The sequence below is a fragment of the Thermobia domestica genome, chromosome 3, assembly GCF_964235325.1.
Source record: "Thermobia domestica chromosome 3, izTheDome1.hap1.1, whole genome shotgun sequence".
Taxonomy (NCBI): domain Eukaryota; kingdom Metazoa; phylum Arthropoda; class Insecta; order Zygentoma; family Lepismatidae; genus Thermobia; species Thermobia domestica.
In genome coordinates, this window is record NC_137456.1 from 205616187 (window position 1) to 205637377 (window position 21191).

The 21191-nt window shown below is 37.3% G+C and overlaps 1 protein-coding gene across 6 annotated transcripts in view; it reads left to right on the forward strand.

Annotated features, from left to right (window-relative positions):
- Ten-a (Teneurin-a transmembrane protein) overlaps positions 1-21191 on the forward strand; it is a 1171522-nt gene that overhangs the window by 1043016 nt on the left and 107315 nt on the right. For all 6 annotated transcript variants that reach the window (XM_081752112.1, XM_081752114.1, XM_081752113.1 and 3 more), the window contains one exon: positions 15852-16155. In XM_081752112.1, the coding sequence (XP_081608238.1) occupies positions 15852-16155 (304 nt within the window). The remainder of the gene's footprint in view (positions 1-15851; positions 16156-21191) is intronic.

A 21191-nucleotide genomic window follows, 5' to 3' on the forward strand; every position in this document is an offset into this window, starting at 1 on the left:
CGCAAACTCGCCCCACTAATATTTTCCTTCGGCGAAAAATATTAAATCAGATGGGGAAGTTTGCATTCACGCAATTGGTAAGGCTGGACTCTTGATTTACAAAAGTGAAGCGCCTTCAGCCACAACGCATGCCGTAGGGAAAGTGTGAGCTATTTTATTGAATATTTAATCTCCTGTGCTGTCAGCAAATCCTGTTTCAAAGATGCCAAAGGACAAAACCCCGTTGTCAATAAGACTTAAGCATTTCACGGAAGAGTTTGAGCATTTTTCCACAGATGGAAAAGTGCTTTATTGCCAGGTTTGTGAGAAGGGTGTCTCATGCGCTCAACATTCCCAAGTTGTGCAACACATATCCACATCACGCCATCAGACCCAAGCTTCAAAACCTAAACCACAAAAGCAGTTGCTAGTAACTGAATCTCAAGCTCAAAGTAGTCCAGGGCCACGGAAGTCTCAGTTTTCAAGTGATCTGTGCTAGGGATGGTACCGAGACCGAGACCGAGACGGACTTTTATATACCGAGACGAGACCGAGACCGAGACGGACTTTTAAATACCGAGACGAGACCGAGACCGAGACAGACCTCTATAAATCGAGACGAGACCGAGACGAGACTTAGGTCAGTCTCGAAAGTCTCGGTCTCGTCTCGAATATTGATATTGATAAATACTAAAATTGCCTTCACTCAAAATTTGTTTCGTTGCTGTGTTAGACAATATGAGAACGGTTGACTGATGTACAGTGGCGTATTTAGGGGTGGTTATCGGGCTCAAACCCCTCCCGAAATAAATTTGTGATAATTTTTTGCATTGCACGTACAACGCAAATGTTTCTCACTCGTTCCTCAACAAAATCCACTGCTGATGCGAATAGAATTCTCTCTCTCTCTCTTTCCCTCCCTCCCCTCTCTCTCTGTCTCTCTCTCTCTCTCTCTCTCTCTCTCTCTCTCTATATATATATATATATATATATATATATATATATATATATATGGTCGCGGTGCCACCCAGGTCCGCCCTGCATGGGTTCCCGGGGCCCAACTTTAATTTTAAATGGAAGCAAGGGGTGAGTGGCACCTCGTTCGATGGATCTTGAAAAACTAAAAAGCGTTGTGGCAAAATATCTTTCATATCGGGCACTGTATTCAAAATGGCCGCCAAGAGATGTTGCCTCTATCAGATACAGTAAAACATGCAGTACCACTGATATGAACACGGTTGAACATAAATGAACCGAACAGAAACTCAAATAGAAAATGTCATGTGGCACATCGATTGATATTGTCGCAGAGACTCCCAGGGCCACCCTTCAGGCCCAGGGCCCAGGGCCCAGGGCGCAACTTGAAAATTGTAAATGGAAACATGGGGTGAATGATACTTCGTTCGACATATCTTTAAAAACTAAAGAGTGCTGTTGCAAAAGATTGTTCATATGGGTCAACATTTTCAAAATGACCACCAAAACATGGTAGCTGCATCCGGTAAAACGTCCAGTATCACTAATATGAAAACACCAGAACAAATATCGAATAGGAAACCACAGAGGGTATTTACCATTTTATAGCTCGGGAATGTTGCAACAGTCGAAAAGATGATCAGAGTGAAAGTGCCATAATGGAAAGAAAGAAATCTAACTCCTAGAAAATAATCGCTCCAACCTCACTCCGTAAGTGAGTGAAGCGCGAAGGATCGGTGAAATTGCAAATGAGAGCCTTAGTTTTTGCAAATTGTATCTACGAAACAAAGTTATTTGAAATGTGTTTTTATAAGATATAAATGTCTCTGTAATGGGAGTAAGTATGTAAAATTCTTGTTAAATGGTACCTTCCATTTTGATTGCAGGCAATAGTTTGATGCAAAAATGAATCAACTGAAATGCGAAAAAAATTTGTCGAACAATGCAATTTTAGAAGAATGTTTACAAACGTTGGTTTTGTACAACAGTCGTCTGCTTGATATTCGTTCGCTTCTTTTCCTTCTGTCTTATTGCATGTGGTAAAATATGAGTTTCACTGAGATGTCCACAGTTACATTCCGAATAACTTTCAACGGTAATTTCAGTTGCGATTCTTAGTAACGAAACGGTACATACTGATCCAAATATGTCCCAAAAATCTTGCACGCAATGCGTTAAATTATCAGAGGCAAAGGGGCGGGTAAAATGTTGTTAAACTTGAATTTTACCTTATTTTTATTCACCTTATTTCACTTTATTTTTATTCGTTATAGTACCAGTCATTTGTATACACAAGTGTTTCAGACAAACCATATCAATTGCAAATAAAAAGTGAGGTTCTCATTTGAGATTTTACCATTCATTCCCGCTTTACCTACTTACGGACAGAAATCGGAAAGCTCATTTTCTATCATTTCCTCTTTTGCATCATGTCAATTATACTTTAATAATCTTTTTCTACGTTGCATTATATTCGAGCCGTGGAATGATAAATACCCTCTGTGCTTTCCTATACGAGTTTTATTCTGTTCATTTATCTCCAACTATTTTCTTATTAGGGGTCTAGTGGTACTGGACGTTTTATATAATACAGGCACCATGTCTTGGCTTCCATTTTGAAAACGGTGACCGATAAGAAAAATCTTTTGCAACAACACTTTTTACTTTTTAAAGATCTATAGAACGAGGTATTACTCGTCCCATGTTTCCATTTAAAATTTTAAAGTTTGGCCCTGGTACCCCATGAAAGGCGGCCCCGGGAGGCGCCGCGACAACACCATTCGGTGTGCCCCATGGTATTTACTATTTGAGTTTTTGTTCGGTTCATTATGTTCAACCGTTTTCGAGATATCCCCGTGGAAAGATTAAAATGGGCCATGCTATATATATATATGTATATATAGGCGCGGACACAGTATATGATCAAGGGAGGGGCTAAACCATGGTTTACCGCTTTATCCAGTGTAAAGAAAGTAGGATTGAAGCCCATTTTATCCAGTGCATACCTGAGCGTTAAGGGGGGGCTATAGTCCCTATAGCCCTCCCCTAGGATCTGCTATATATATATATATATATATTAAAAATGCTGAAATTTTGTACCAAGTTGGGAAATTCTTCTTGATACTCTGCAATAAACAAGCAATGTTGCTAAAGCAAAATAAAGTTGTATTTTCTCAAATTGCGCTACGTAAAGTATTACATATTTAGTTATTTAACAAAACCACAATAGAACATACATTATTTATGTAGCTTGGAAATCTCTAATAATTCAAATGGCATGGACGGTGCAATGCGCATCAACTGTACCTTAGCGTCAAATACTGTGATCTTGGTATAATATATTTCGAATGAATGAAGGAACAAAGTTACAAGAAACGGAAAATTTAAATGTTTCTAAAGACTTTACTTCGAAAACGCGCTGACATATCACGTCTCATCATGCAGACTTCAAATAGAGTCCAAAAGACTTAAATGCTTATAACGCCATTTACAACAATTGTTATTTCAAATCGCTTCAGAGATACCAAACACATTGGTAGTGATTGTTATACTGCTTAAAATGACGCATTTTTATTAATTTTTAATAATGATTATTGCTTTCCTTTGCTTCTATAACATTACAACAGTTTTTGGTGGTTTTAATTACTAGTCGCAGTTACATTATTTTAAGCAGTGTTGCCCACTTAAATAGATAGCTAAATATTATTCTAAATATGTGCAAATAAGGTAGATAAACCGCAAAATATTTTAAAATTACTCGTAACTTGTTTTATGGTGCAAGAATGCTTTCAAGAGACGGTGTTTTTCATAGTCATTTTGGCTACTTATAATGTTAATGTTTAAATCTTCGTTCCAGCAATATATATAAATGCAAATTGTAACTGAGATTAAGTACCGGTAACTGATACATTTTCAGTAACACTGGTTGTTCCCCTTAAGCCTTAGGCCCAGTGTTGAATTCAGTCATTTTCACCCGGGGGGGAATATGAACTCCTCGGGGCAAGGGAGTTTGGGTGAAGTAATTTCTACATTTTGTGATTGAAATTTTGAGAATTTCTCCGGGGGGGGAATAAATTTTCTTCGGGGGAGAAATTCCCTCCCGGGCTACCCCCTGAATTCATCCCTACTTAGGCTTGGTGTACACTTTAGATTAAGATCGTGCTTAATTAAAAGTTCTAATTGCACCTTAATGACATTTCACTCGCTTTAGTTTGACCACCGACCACCTCAAACACGATCCATACCATATAGCTATATGCAATTATTCAAGAACTTACAGTTAGTAATACACAGTGTTCACTTTTGTTTTGTTTTGTTTTAGTTTAACGTCCCACAGTTATGCTAGGGCGGCTAAAGGAGACGTGGAGCTAATAATTATAGTGGAATCCGAACCACTTCGGTCGTTCAAATTTACCCCTACCGGAAATCGAACTCGGGACCACGCGAACCGAAATCAAGAGTTGTAGCCGCTAGACCAAATGGGGTCCTCACATTGTGTTGATTTAAATCATTCAGTCAGTGTTGTCGGGTCCGATGATTAAAAAGTAGCGTGTCTGTACTCCGAAAGTAGCGAATTCGAACTATTTGTAGCCCAAGAAATGAATACTGATGGTGCTAATGAAATAATTTAATATGAGCTGGAAAGTGTGCTGGACGTATTGCAAGAAGAAATTATGATCGACGGACGACAAAAAGAATTCTAGACTGGATACTACGAGACAAAAACAGCCTAGGAAACCTCCGCATACAAGAAGGTGTGACGAAGTCAAGAGCCACTGGAGGAGTAACCTGGAAAAGAATTGCCCGTTAGTTAGTTGTGGAGAAGACTTGGGAAGACCTTCATCCAGCAATGAATTGATAATGGTTGATTATGATGATGGTGAGGATTTCATTATATCTGGACCTCGGAGGTAAACTAAAGCAAGTCATAATTTCGTAATTTTACAGAAGCGAAAAACTGGTTCCTCAACTAAGACTAAATATATTACTTTTACTAGGTAAGGTAGGGTAAAAATGGATCCAAAATTTAATGAAAATCATAGATGGAAAAAAGTATTTTTGACTATTCAATCCATCATGTTGCAGCAAAACTACGAAAATTAATACAAAAGAAAACTAGAAAGTTAAGAATCGCTTGTTTTGGCGAGTGAGAAAAAATAGATACAGATAACTCGAATTACCTATTTTATATACTTATATAATATGTATGTCCATGTTTTGCAACTAATTTTCAATTAATATAAAATTTCAACGTAATAAACGCAAGATTAGTTTTCTCGAATAAAGATTGCATGCACCATTGAGAGCTCAAGAATAAGATTAATCTATGTTACGGCACTGGATATGTGCTTACGTAATGCATTACGACCTTATGAACTAGTATAAGAACAGAATGCACTTAAAATGAGACGCGAACTATGCGAAGCATCGGACTTTGAATCTAACTTGTTTTGTGATCCAACTCGAGACCTCACATAGCAAAGATGAGTGTAGTAGCTCCCACCAGAAGGTTCAGGACGTTCGTGTTATAAAGTGTCAATTAAACACGGAGATGTAATAAAGCATTTCATCAATTTCAAACAAAATACGTATATTGTAGTAATACTTTACCCTATTTGTTAAGATAATGAACGTTATATTCTGTTTTTAAAATTACAGTCAAAGCACTATGTATTGAATAATGAGAAATTGTAAAGTTTCAATTTCGGTACGAATTAATACATTCGTGCTGCTATGTGTTGCGTTATCCGTTAGGAGGTATTGAACAATTCTGATTTAAAGGAAGGAAATAAACTACTGTATAGTACTGGAGTTAATTAATTAGAGTTTAATTGTATAGGTAGTTCTGAGGCTATATGAGACAAAGTCTATTGCTGAAAGTGAAATATGGGTTCTATTAGGGTTTTAGGGTGATATACCCACTGATCATTGAACCTGGCATACGCGCATGGAAAGCATTAGCACTAGCAAATTAGCTATGAAGAGGTACACCATACCATAATTCTAAGTCAAAATGAAAGGAAAAAATAAGCGGAAACGACAGACTGTACGAGAATAATACTTTCACTATTTTAATTTCACACTATTTATTTCGAGACTTTCGAGACGAGACCGAGATTTGGTACTCGAGACCGAGACCGAGATCGAGACAAGCATCTGTTGACCGAGACGAGACCGAGACCGAGACTGTGATTTTTTACTCGAGACGAGACCGAGACCGAGATCGTTATTTATCAACCGAGACGAGACCGAGACTGTACAAAGTCTCGTCTCGTCTCGTCTCGATACCATCCCTAATCTGTGCCGTGCTGTGGTATGTGCTGATATCCCTATTTGGAAACTAAACAATAGAGTACTTCGTGAATTTCTGCAACAATACACACACGAAACAGTTCCAGATGAATCTAGAATCAGACATCATTACGTGCCTGATTTATATATGGAAACAATGAACTCGATTCGTGGGGAAAGCGATGATGGTCCTATTTGGGTGTCAATTGACGAAACAACTGATGTAGAGGGGCGACATGTTGGTAATGTTGTAATAGGTTTGTTGAAAGACAATGAAGTCAGCTAGCCTATCCTGTTAACTAGTGATTTGTTGCCGCGATGCAAATATCAGGCCATTGCAAAACTCTTTAATGATGCTATGGGACTTTTGTGGCCTGATGGTATCAAGCATAACAATGTCTTCCTTCTACGGACTGATGCAGCACCGTACATGTGCAAAGCTGCAGAAGCTTTGCAAGTATTGTATCCGAAGCTGTTACATCTAACTTGTCTTGCCCACGCATTTCATCGTGTTGCAAAATTTGTTCGTTCTAGATTTTCACAAGTGGATGCATTAATTTCAAATATAAAGAAGGTATTTTTGAAGGCTCCCAGTAGAGTTGAGAAATTTAAAGAACTGTTCCCTGAACTACCTCTTCCTCCTCAGCCGGTACTAACGAAGTGGGGAAGCTGGATTGATGCTGTGTGTTACTATGTTACGAACTTTGATGCAGTGAAACAAGTGTTACATGTTGATTCTGAGGATGCATCTTCCATAGAAATAGCGAAACAAATGTTTGATGACGGGAAGTTGAAGCATGATATTTCCTACATTCAGAGCAATTTTTCATGTCTCAGTAGTACTATTTAATCCTTGGTGAAATCATCATCTACCTTTTCAGACAATCTTGAAATTGTTCTCTCAACAGTTGGTTCTCTGGTATGTGTGAAAGGACCGGTTGGGGATGCATTGAATAAGAAGATAGCTTTCGTTTTGGAGAAAAATCCAGGCTATAAGACAATGTATGTTATTAGTGGAGTGTTAAGTGAAGCTAAATCCATGTCGTGGCTATTGAACACGCACCTTCTGATTTGTGCAAGTTTAAGTATGCACCAATTAATTCGTGTAATGTTGAACGATCGTTCAGTCAATAAAAAGCTCTGTTGCGTGATACCAGGAGAGATTTTGTGTTTGAAAATTTGAAACACATTTTCGTTCCTTACTGTTACAGAGATCGACTGTTGAAATAGTGAAAAGATTAATTGAGAATGTTTTGTTCTTCACGATATTTTTTACTAAAATGTTTTGAGTGTGTAATGTACGAGAAGGTTCTATAACGCTGGACGCTCATTAGATGTACAATGGCATAAACAAAGTTTTCGTAAAAAATCCTTCCTAAATAAGGTTAATTAAGATTAATTAGAGATTAGAGAGGTTAGGCTATGTTAAGGTAGGTTACTATCTGTTGTACAGGTAGGCGGGCCAGTGTTCTAGAATTCTCCCGTAATGTACAGTTGAACGACCTTTGGATGATTTCTGAAACTATAAATATGCAGCAAGACTTTGTGTGAAGTGAAACGACCATTTAGTGCATAGAAACTCTTTTATACGCGATAAAAAAATAAGTTTTCTGACTGAAAATTTGAAACATATTCTGTTTCTTAGTGTTGCGGAGATCAAGCTGGAAAAGTAACAGGTAGTAAACATTGTAATTGAATAAATATTGTATTTACCACATCAAATATAGAAAACGTAATAGAAAATGCTGGTATTTTCATTTTACATATTTTGCTCTTTTGGAAGGGTTTTATTACATATTATTGAGGTTTTATGTACATATATATGTACATATTTTCATTGTTTTTAGTACATAATTATCCGGGCCCTACTAATTACTAATTATTAAAAACTTCATGATTTTTAAATTCTGATTTGTAGCATTACAGTCTATACACAAGTGTCTCGCGACTCACGAGCTGGAACTACTGGATTAAAACGTATTTTAAAGGCCTGATACCAGTTTCAACAATATCTTTTTGTTTTCTTCAGCAAAGGCTTTCATGCATTTTTCACAGAAATAGATATAGATGGACTCGTCGTAGGCACATTCCACCACACCACGGCGGAAGCAGGATAGAGAGGTTGAGTGACCCTTGAACCACTGTCACGAGCCCCTTATTATACGCATGTTTATTCTGACGTTTGAGAGACTCTTCAGTCGTGATAATTTTTTTCTGTGAAAATTTTTCAATATATATTCTGAGCGTAACGTTACAAAAAGTGTTATGTTTTAACTTCAATTAGATCTTCAATTGGGCGTGAAGAAGTGACCGGTGCTCCTCTTCGCAACTTCATGCCACTATGCATATGAATGCTTTTATAAGTGCATATTGATTCATTACAAACTGTTTAATCGCCAGTTTTTGCTGAATATGGGCCTTCATGCATTTATCTGCTGCTGGTCCGCATGGTATTTGGACGTCCTTGCCTCGGTCTGTCTTCTTTAGTCCAAGCAGGCACGTAGTCAGGATTCCGCAATAGGGGGGGGGTCCGTGATGAAATACTGTGGTTATCACACCAGAGGCTCGATCTTGTAAACTGTTTTAATGGCAACATGCATTCGTTCGTTTGGCCAGGATTTCGTAATGGGGGGGTTGGACGTGACATGAAATACTAGGGGATCGATCAATCTAAACTATTTTACTGACAACATACCCATATTATTCTTTTAGGACAATAAAATGAGGATATGTTAGTAAATATTTTAATAAAAAAACTCTGAAGAAATCTTGAGTAAAAGAATATAAAAGAGTACTGAAAAAGACATAGGCTTCCAAGGTCATTCGAACTCGGTTCTACTTTATTATTTCTTCTTTTTCTTATCTTCGTTTAATGCCGTCAAGGATAGCAACAAGATCTGTTTCGGGAGTAAAAACATCCTGTAAAATGGATTACTGTTGCTGCGAAATTCAAAATGGCTCATATTATTAGCGATTCTGAGCATTTCTTTAGTTGGAGAGTCTATCTTATCGAACCTGTTTATCGATCGTCACTTGTAGTCCATAGGAGTAGCAAGGAGATAGATGAAATTCGGAATGCTTCGTTACAATAATATCCATTTTCAACTTGACCCCACCCCCAGTTTCCTCCACACAAAGCTTCTCAAAAGAAGGAGTAACCTAACATTTGCTGTAGCTTTATATTTTTGACGCTGATTCATTTTTTTCTTGTTTCTTTTTGTTTCATCTTTCCTTAATATTTTTCATTTCTGGATCCGAAGGGGGGGGTCCGGACCCCCTGGACACACCCCTTGGCTACGTGCCTGGTACAACCACAGACATTTGGTTCATTTAGTGCTTTCTCAGGGTGTTGAAAATATCCAACAATCTTTTGCTGATCTTATGTACTACTTTCACTGCCATTCAATTTTTTGTAATTTCTATATTCCATGGACTACAGCACCAAGTACTACACTTTCTCCTTTTTGGTTCAACTCTCAATGAATTAAGTATTACTTTTAAAAAAAGAGTGACGCGTTTGGTCTACAGGCTACGTCACAAGTTAGTATTTGTGAAGAGATTAGGTACGTTCTGACACTTTAAATCACTACCACTAGGATTATCGATCAACGGAAATAGTATCTAAACTCTAATTTTAAAAAAATTGAAATTTTGTCCTGAATAACATTATTTTATTTCGATTAGTTCTCTTGTATTATTTCACCACCTTTTGTAGGGTGCAAGAATTACTATTTAACAAGGGAATCGTCAAATCGGAGATTGTGTCGATTTTCGTGTAAAAAACACACATGCTACTGATTTTCTTCATTCTGACATCAATGTTTATTTTTTGATATTGGAATATAAAAGTAGGCCTAAAGGATTTTTCAGACATTCTTTATCTACATTCTGAAAAAATGTTAAGAATTAGATACATAAAGGAAAATCACAAATTTATCTCAAATCAATCTCAATTTATAATCTTTATTTGGGAAGTATGGAGGAAAGTCTCAAAACATACTTTTTGTTCTTTTGGAAGTCAGGTTAGAATCTGTTTCATTTGATTCTCTTGTTAAAATGCGATTCCACTTCCAAAAACGATTTAACTATTTTCTTCACCAATATGAAGTGGCTTTCGATGAGGAAACGGAACAGTCTTTAAATATTGAAACCCGACCGTAGCTGACATGATTGAACTATAAAAATACTTATTCAAACTACCAATTGCTCGTACCGATAATTGCTTGCATAGTGAAAAAGAAAACGATTTCAATACCCACATCTCCTTTCAGTTAGAAAGAGAAAATTTCGTAGTCCATCAAGTTCAGTTCTCACTAAAGACGTGTTTTCTGAAAGAGACTAGATGCTTAGTGAATAGTGTTTTTTAAGAAAGTACCATACTTGTGTTTCTTCATACCTATATCAGGCACGTAGCCAAGTGGGTCCGGAGGTCCGTACCACCTTCGAAACCAGAAATGAAAAAATTAGGGAAGGATTGAACAAAAGGAAACGACAAAAAGAAGAATCAGCGTTAAAAATAAAAAGCTACAGCAAGCTTTTGCTTACCCTTTCTTATGAGGAGCAATGGCGCAAATCCCGGGGGAATGAGGGGGCATGTCCCCACCAATCTTGGGACTGGAGGGATTGTCCCCCCAATAATCCGATTTGAAATATGTTTATTGGAGAGAAATGTGATGATTTGTGTCCGATTGGCACACACAAAAAAAGTGAGATGAAATTGATGTTCCCCCAGAATAAGCCACTAATCTGCCGCCTCCCAATGTTGAAGACAACTCTGTTCTCCTGATCCTCCACAACACAGAATAAGCATAAATATTTTGAATATCGCTAAATGTATAGGATAGAAGGGAAGAATTGGGAGGTATGTTTTTTCATCCTTTTTTTCCTTACAGGTTATATATGTTTTTCAAGTTTTTAAGAACTAATTGTATGTTGCAGGTTCTTCTACACCTACTGTGGTAGTGGTAAACTTTCGGCATCTTTACTTTTGATGTTGCAACATCTTTATTGTTGTTGGTCTGATTGCAAAACGATTAAGACCATTGCACATAAACCCGTGAGGGTGATTGGGTGTAAATGAAGAAAGCTCATGCTTTCATTTGATGTATACAACTTGTAAGAACTAATAGTTTTATGTAGCCTAGAAAAAAAAATTATGTCTTTGTTTACGTGAAATAAGGAGTAATTTATTTCTAAATCTCAAAGATATTTGAATGCCTTTTCAAGCCTTCCAGTTATTATTTATAGCATAATATATTGTCTTGTGAATTTAATCCAAAATGTGTCACATACGAAAAAAAAAATAATATAACCGGTAAAAACTTTGGCCAAAAACGAAAAAAAAAAAAGGAAAACAAGAGAACAGGCCCTGATACTCAAACAAGCATAGGAGAAGGTAATCAGACTAACACTAAATAATTATAAACTATTACAATAGAACATGTGTTGGGACTCTGGATTGATAAACAGGTCCTATTTACAGCATCAGCAATATTGGCATACGCAACGGCCACTGGAGGCCAAAGTTGAATAAAATAACTAAATAAGCACAATGAATGAAAAGTTTACACCACAAAACACAAAGATAACATAGCACTTAAATGAATTGCAACCAAAAAAATGTTCACTTAATGCTTTCCGCCCATTTACCCCCACATCATGCGCTCAATTACCCCCTGGGGATAATTGGAAGGTACAAATTTTAACAAAATTTTAACTGCCTCACAGTGAGGATTCACAGCAGCATCCTTATGATGTTTTTAAGAAGCAGTAAAAAATCTGGCTCAAAACATTTACAGATGCGCGATTTACTGTGACTCAAACCAAAACCCATACAAACCTGAAACTCGGTTTCAAATATATCATTTCTCAATCAAATCAGTTTTTGTTTTTTTGTGTCATTACTACACCGTCTCAAAATTCATCAAAGTTTTTTTTCTTATCAACATCTACCCACCCAATATTTGGGTGTAATTAAATTCCATAAAAATATACTGAAATGCAAAATATACATTTTTTAAAAAGTTTTCCGCGCAATTAGCCCCGCCATCCAATTCTCCCTTCTATCCTATATATATATATATATATAGGGTGTTAATGAACTATACCGACAAACTGTAAGAGGTGATTACTTACATCAAAATAAGAGAAAAAGTTCATATGGACCTATGGCGAAAAGTACATAGTTTCAGAGCTAGGGCTGTCCAAAATCGCCAAAAAGCTAAATTTCAATAGGCCCTATTTCGAATTCCAGAAATTATGGATGGTGGTTCTTATCAGCGTAAAGGAAGCCACGCATACAACATCCAAAAGTGCATATTTCATCAATTGTCAATAGGTGTAGAGGGTATTCCTACAGGGTGTAATTATCAGATATGTTTTCAATAGAATTTTCAGATATCCCTGATTTCAAGAAGGGTCCAAAGTAGGCAAGAGGTAAACCTTGACAACAATGGACATCCAATGCTTCGGAGGGAAGGCGGAAATGTTAGGAACCGGAAGCTCTATGTTTCTTTCTGTTCGGAATAACGTGTGATGATATGTATTTCGCCACAGTATATTTCACGTTTTCTTCACTTATAAGCATGAAAGAAAACATCGCACCATGCGTTTTCCCGAGTATGAGAGACCGTGTTCCTCATGATCCTTCACACTTCCGACATCGCGCCAAATGATTCCGTGTTCACTGCTATCAAGGCTTATCGTTTGCTTACTTTGGACCAATTATAAAGTAAGAGCATATCTCAAAATTCAGTTGATGGCATGTCTGGGAATTTCACCCGCCAGGGAATAATCTGTACACCCATTGAACAATAATGAAATATGCATTCTTGGATTGCGTATGCGTGACTTCCTTTACGCTGATAAGAACCACCATCCATAATTTCTGGAATTCGAAATAGGGCCTCTTGAAATTTGGCTTTTTGGTTATTTTGGACAGCCCTAGCTCTGAAACTATGCACTTTTCACCATAGGTTCATATGAACTTTTTCTCTTATTTTGATGTAAGTAATCACCTCTTAAAGTTTGTCGGTATAGTTCATTAACACCCTGTATATAGCTATATGCTCAGGTATGCACTGGATAAAATGCGCTTCAATCCTGCTTTACAGTGAATAAAGCGGCAAACTATGGTTTAGCCCCTCCCTTGATCATATCCTGGATCCTCCACTGTATATATACATATATATGGGAACTGTCTTACCCGTCCCCCCACCCCCCAATGTTGAAGACAGATTTGCGCCGCTGATGGGAAATTTGTATTAATTGCAATATATGGTGGCGAATATGTGGGATATCCTGGAAAAGTCAGGAAATTTGAAATTTCTAAAAAAGTTACGGAATTCTCAGTATTTCTGCTACTAGTTAAGGAAATTTCAAGCTTTCAAAAGCATAGTGCCGTTCTGCAACAATGTGGACATTTTTAATGATGATTTTCCGTCATCGCTTCCCTGTAGTATCAAACATGTTATTTCAGAAACAATTTTCTACTGCTCCTTTAACCTGTCATTTGGAACAGGCAGTAGTTAACGGAGTAATGAAAACAAAAAAGTTATGTGGAAAGAAAGTTCTGTTAACATTTGATTTAACAGAGAAAGGAACGAAAATATTGTAAAATATTTTACAAGACATTATTGGATATGTTCTTTTTATAATAGTTGAGATCATAATGAAAAGAAAATTGTTACATTTGAATGAACAAAGGAAGGAACGTAAATATTGTAATTTTTTTTTCAATACTTTGTTTTATTCTTTTACTCGAGATTTCTTCATAGTTTGTTATTAAAACTTACTTACATATCCTCATTTTATTGTCCTAGTAAACCAATATATTTTGCCAGTAAAATAGTTTAGATTGATCGAGCTCCTGATGTGATAACCACAGTATTTCATGTCACGGACCCTTTACGAATTCCTAGGTACGTGCCTGCGTATGTTCAATATAAATAATGTATAGGATACAGTATACGAGGGAGTACCTAACTAAAACGGATTTTTTAAAAGCTGTTTATTTATTAATGAACAATCTTATCACCTTCGAAGTACTCTTCATGACAATACATTTGCCCAATCTGATTCCATTCTTGGAAACATTTTCCGAACTCACCCGTTTTTATAGCTGAATCTCTTCTTCTACGTCATCAAATCGCTGTTCTTTTATGTTCTACTTCATTTGCGTTAACAAAATAAAGTCGCATGGAGCGAAATTAGGTGAATAAGGGACGTGAGACAAGCGAGTTATACTATTTTTTTTTGCCAAAACTGGGATGGTTGTATAAACAAGTATATTGTCGTGGTGAAAAAACAGTCTTCCGTTTGTCACAAATCAGACCTTTTTATCACACATTATTTCGCAGCCCTTTTAGAATCTCTAAATAGAAAGCTTGATCAACAGTCTGACCTGGCGGAGTTAACTTCCAATCCACTATCCCTCCAGATCAAAAAAAAAAAAAAAAAAAAAATGAGCATCGTCCTGATGTTTGATTTCACTTGACGAACTTTAGGAGGATCAAGATGACTATGGTGTCTTCCGCTGACTTGATTGATGTTTAGTTTCGGGATCGTAAGAATAGCACCATGTTTCGTCACAAGTAATGACCTTGGAAGAAAGTCTGGAACGCTTTATAGCTGCTCTTTAAAAGCATGACATGTTGTCTTCCGGAAATCATACGAAATTAGTGCTTAAGTTAATGCAATGAACTGTTTTACTATAAAAAGATGTTTATATTTTAACAATCAGTGAGGCATCTTTCAATATCCTAAAGTAAAATGCCGTATATATGGTGTTCTTTTTCATCGTAGATGTCATTAGTCATCATTTGTCGTTATATATTCTATCTATAGAAAACACCAAACTACATGTGCAGGTATCTGAGGCAAGTTGTATGAGATATCTCAGAGTGTTTGCGTTTCGTACTTTTTTTGTTTGTTTGTTTGTTTGCTGTTCCTTTCCAATACCAAAGATATATTAAACGTAGATAGTAGACTTAAAGTTAATATGAAAACCAAAACACATTTACACTCAAGAAAAATGGGACTTGAATCAAATTTGCATGAAAGACATGAGTGCTAACCATTTACGTATCTACATAGCAGTGCCTACGGAGAATATATATTTAAGTCTCTATGAACACTCTCTCTTAGAAATGTTTAAACTGTCATACATATAGTGTGAACCACCACATAAGTGAGAACCACCTGGAAATACAGAAACTTATTTTCTCGACAAATGCTACAAGAAGTAAAATAATGTTCATTGAGATAGCCTGTAATTTGAAGTGTAATGTGTCAAATATACCTTTCAATACATACACATACATGTTAAGAACGATCTGAATTGCGTTCTTAAATAAATGTACATTTTCAAAATAAAGCATTTTCAAATAAATGTTAAAGTTTTAGCATTACCTGCAATTTTCCTTGACTATTAACGAGTGAATCAGAGACATTTACTTTTCATTGTGCTTTATTTTGAGTTTGTGTATCTTCTCTTAAAAAATAGGAATTTCAAATACGTATTTAAAGCTAGTTATATGACTAAATGAATTCAATTTTAAATGCATTTAATTTTTTTGGATGATTAATGTTTTTTAAATTTATTTCAGGTTTGATGTTTTAGTAAATGGGGGAGGAGCCGTGACATTACAGTTCCAACGCAATCCTTTCAAACCACTTACAAGAACAGTATTTGTGCCATGGAATCAAATTGTTGTCATTCCTCCGATTTCAATGCAGCTAAGTGACGACCGTGATGTTTACCGCGAACACGCTGATGGTGATCCCTTGCAGTATTCGCAGCCCTGTTTGGATCATGACTTTGATGTTGTAAAACCTGTCGTTGTGAGTACGTGGATGCCTGAGAAAGTTGGTGGTGCGCCAGGACGAAGTCTCGTATTTACTGAAACTCAGGTGTGTTTGTGTAGATAGTTGGTTTTTCAAATATAATCGTGTTTAAATAAATGTGAACACTGTATGTTTGATATGAAATATTTAGGAGAAGGACCTTAGAAAAAATACAGGAAAATATACAAGCCATATTATCTACGTCACTTATCAGATTATAAGGTTATATTTTCTCCTTCTCTCCTTTTTTATGTATTTTAGAGAATTCCAACATACTTTAGAGAATATTACGAAAATTTACACTGAGTGCTCATTGAATTGCGACCACCTACCTAATATTTTGTTGGTCCACCTTTTGCTCAGAGGACAATCTGTACATAACCTGGAATGAATTTCCAGTAGTTGCTGATAGTGGCGGATCCAATGGGGGGCTATAGGGGCTATAGCCCCCCCCTTGACGCTCAGATATACACTGGATAAAATGGGCTTCAATCCTGCTTTACACTGGATAAAACGGCAAAATATGGTTTAGCTCCTCCCTTCATCATATCCTGGATCCGCCCCTGGTTGCTGATATGTTTCCACGGGGATCTGATACCATATATTTCTGATGTAATCCCACAATGAGCCCATAAATGTCGGTGCAGGCGTCATGGTGGGAAGATCTCATTCCACAACATCCATAAGTGTTCTATATGATTAAGATCCGGTGACCTGGGGGGTAAATTCATATGCTGCAGCTCCGTGGAATGTTCCTTAAGCCAAGCAAATACAATCCTGGGGTCGTGGCACTGTGTATTGTCTCCTGGAAAATACCGTCTTCCTGTGGGTAGAAGTGTTGTGTCCTATAACACTTGCAGGTACACAATGGATGTCTCACTGTGGATGTCGGGCAACGCTCCCAGTCATGCCAACAGAAGCATACCCAAATCATACAGCCGCCCAGGACTGTCTGTACAGTACGCACCATGCATAAGGGGTCCCTAAGTTCGTGCTATTGGCGCCACACATGCATACATCCGTCCGAGAGGAGCAACACAAACTATAATTTATCGGGCCAACACACCCTTTTTCAATCATTCACAGTCCAATTAGCGTGTTCCTGTCTCCAAGCGCAACGATGTCGGCGGTGAAGAGTCGTAAAGAGTGGGTAACGATTGGGTTGTCTGCTGTGGAACTTCATGCGGGCCAGTATACGCCGTATAGTTGCGTGGGATATGCCTGTTTTGCATCCACCACTGTGTTGATCACTTAATTCCCGGTCACTGATGATTCGTTTAGCTGTCATGAGGTGTTTACCGCTACGCTCGCCCCATATTTTGAACTCCCGTACGCCCCTGCAGTTCCGTCTCTTGGAGATACTTAGCCCATTTTCTTCCCATTCCTTGTACACCTGCACTACACAGGAACGGGCGCATCCGACAAGTATCGCTGTCTGGGTCATTGACGCACCTATTGCTCGAGTACCCACAATCATGCTCTATTGGAATGCGGATAAATCCTGCCCTCCTTATTATAACAATGTGCTGTCTGCCAACATGTAGCCTCGATAGTGGTATTTCTCTCCAATTCTACCAGTCGGGATGGTCATGTAATCAGCTCAGCTACTGGCCACACCGTGTTAGGTATAGAGGTGGTCGCAATTCAGTAAGCACTCAGTGTAGAAATAAAAATAATACCTTGATACATGGTAGTGGTGTAAAGGATATGGTATTCCCTAGATAACTGCGGAATCTTAAAGTGTAAGAAAGTTGCCTGGAATTAACCATACCTAAGTAATTGCGTATTGCTACCAGTGTATAGAATCCAAAAGTAGCATTGAGTGTAAGCTGCTGAGGCACTTGAAACTAGGAATAGCCATTTCCGGAAAAGTTGTTTTCCGGTTTCCAGAATTCACATTTCTGTTTTCCGCTTTTCCGAAAAATTTCCCGTTTTCATTTTTGCGGAAAATGTTCCGTCTTCTGTTTTCCCGGAAAACATCTTCCATTTTTAATTTTTCGGTTTCCGGAAAAATTATTTTCCTTTTTCCGTTTTTTGGGAAAATAAAGCCATCTTTACATGAAACAAGATTGTATAGGCTAAACAATGTGTCTAGTTTAAAGAGGCGCACGATACCAATTCACGAGCCGGCAGCAAAATTGTAACTCGACACAAAAGTTCAGAGGTCACACTTACGAGTAAGTAGGATCTCCCGCAAGTCTAGAGTAATAAAATCTCTTTAAAAAATGGTGATTGGATTGCACATGGCAGGAGGATAAACATTAATATATGCGTACGCAGTAAAAGCCCATTTGGGGGCATCAAAGAAGTCGTTCTGATCTTTAAAAGTAGAGTGGTTGGTACACATCATCTGAGATAAGCAAAAGACGTGGAACGTTGAGCGCAGGCATAGTTGTGGGCTGAAGAGCAATGTTGTTCTTGTATACTGTGTGTGAATGTGTGTGTGTGTTTGTGTGTGTGTCCTCATTCAACTCGGGAAACGTAGAGTACATTTGAATATTGGAATTATTATACATATTAGTTATACAAACATATAGTTATATATTAAATAATGTCACCATCACAATGATAGCACATACACTAACAAGACATTCCAGTTAATGAAAATTAATATACTTCCTTATCTTGCTTCGATAGTAAAAGCAAAAACCATAGAATTAAATCAAACCCTTCTTAAAAGAACCCAAAACCAAAAATATCAATAATAATAAAGCACTTTTTCTATATATGTTTCCATTAAGTTTCAATCTTCTGGTTGTTCAACGGGAAGAATGAAGATTTGTTTATCTTAATTGCCAAAAGGCTCAGAGAGGGCAATAGTTCAAGAGTTCAAGATTAACTAGCTCTTGCGCTGATAATAAGGCTTGCTGGATACAACAGGAGAATAAGAAAAAAGAAAAGAATTACTCAAGAATGAAATTACCAAATATTATTCATTTGCAACAAACAAAATGAAAAAAGGTGAAAAAATATGTGAAAAATTGAGCTACTACAACGGATAGAACTCTTAAAAATACCTTTATATCGAAATCGGTTACAGTATTTTTAAAAATCGAAATCTAGGTATAACTAATACCAAAATACAATATGCCGAAATACTGAATCAAACTGAAAATACCGAATTATACCGAAGTGAATAATATTTGAATGTGGGACGATCACTAGGTCTAAATTTTAACACTTGACTTAGCGATCCTATGTTCTATTCCGCGTGAGAACATTCGGTTGAAAATGTAACGCCTTTCTCAGCCCAGCCACCGTGAGTGAGGTTTTTTATGGGTTTTCCTCATTCACACCAGGGAAGTGCTGAGAGAGTCCTAATATATAGGTACTACACAGCTTCCTTTCTTCCTTTCCCTTCAGCGGATAGTGTGCTCGCCTAGAGCCGTTATCCTTCATATGTGACGGATTTAGGGCCACATATGCCAGTAATGCCCAGAAAAATGTGTAAATAAGACTCACATTTAAATAAGACTCACTCAGACTCATAATAAATTCACACTCAACTTCCCTACCGTAATCTGGCATAATACCAGGTCAGTAATACATAATGTGGTAAAATAAGCTAAGATGGCTGATGGAATATCATTGGGCAATATAAGTAGTTGATAAATATTTGACCTCAACATCACACCCTCATTATTAAAACGTTAGACAAACGATAAGTAAGGTAGCATGATATTGAAACAAATGAACTTGAATGAGGTAAATTTTTGACAAATAGTGATACAACAGCGCTATATCTTTTAACATAGAGTTTCCACTCCAGGTATATTGTTGATACTAGATATAAAGAGAATATTTATATGTATTTTGAAGATACATTTCCCACTATTTTAGGCACTAGTCGCCTCTATGACAATTATGCACTATATGACCTCCATTGAGGCATTTGTTTAGGTGGAAAATCTATTTGTTAAAATCCTTGCGATAAAAGGTGGAATCCTGACTACAAGATCATGTCAGGACCGCATTTGATACCACCATGGATGTGAATCGTTCACTACATAGATGTTGTTTCGTTTTGGAGAAAGGATGAAAACTGGAACATCCTCTCCATGAAAGATGTAAGAGGAATACATCCAATCGCATTCTCTTTTGGTCATCTGTTAGTTGTTACGGTGCCCATCTGCTGCACACTTTTCTGAGCCTTAAATGTTCGTAGATTGTACCATATGACAGATTAATTTGTACTTCCAACTCTGTCAGTAACACTCAGCGATAGCTCGTGCAGCCTCTTTAATTATAGGGGGAGCTCTTCTGGTGTACGAGAACATCTGCTTCTTTATTCATCTTGCACGTTCACGCGACCGTCACATAACCCTTCAGTACACGGGTTGTGCCTGAGAAGCACGCAGCAAGCAGTAAGAATATATTTTTGTTTTCTCAATAGATGACAGATAGATACTATTGTGTTACTCAATCTACCTTCCTTTGCGATTGCCGAGAGTCAATTGCTCACATTTGTATATTTCGTGCTTGGGTTGTCTGTGAGCGGGAAGATATTGTTTTTGTTGTGTGCCTGTCAGACACCACCCGTGTGATCGCGTAACATAGAAAGCATTGATTGAAAATTTCGTTGTGACACTCGTAATTTGTGTTTTGTAGACAATGTCAAAGAAATTGACTGTAGAAGAAACAAGAAATTTGACTGAAAACAATGACCTGTAGGAATAGGATTTTTCGGACGATGATTCGGACTTTGACGACACTTTTCAACATGTTAGTTCTATAACAGTGAAACTGAGCTTCAAAACTGCCCATACCTTTTTATGTTCCGTAGAAAGGGAGAAGTGTTACTTTCGTCAATGTGCCACCATGACAATATTGACAGTGAAACCTGTGATAGTAGAAAACATGAAATTGTAAGATCTTACGACAGAACGAAAAGACGGGTAGATGTCACAGATGCAATGTGCGCAGAATATGACGTAGGTAGAAATGTACGCAGACCGCCACTGTGTTTGTTCTATATACTGATAAACATTTCTGGAATAAACGCCTATATTGTGTTTCGATAAAATACTAATCAAGAGAACTCTACACCAAGAAGGCAGTTTCTCAAGAACTTAGCACTTAGTTACCGAATAAATGAGGGAACG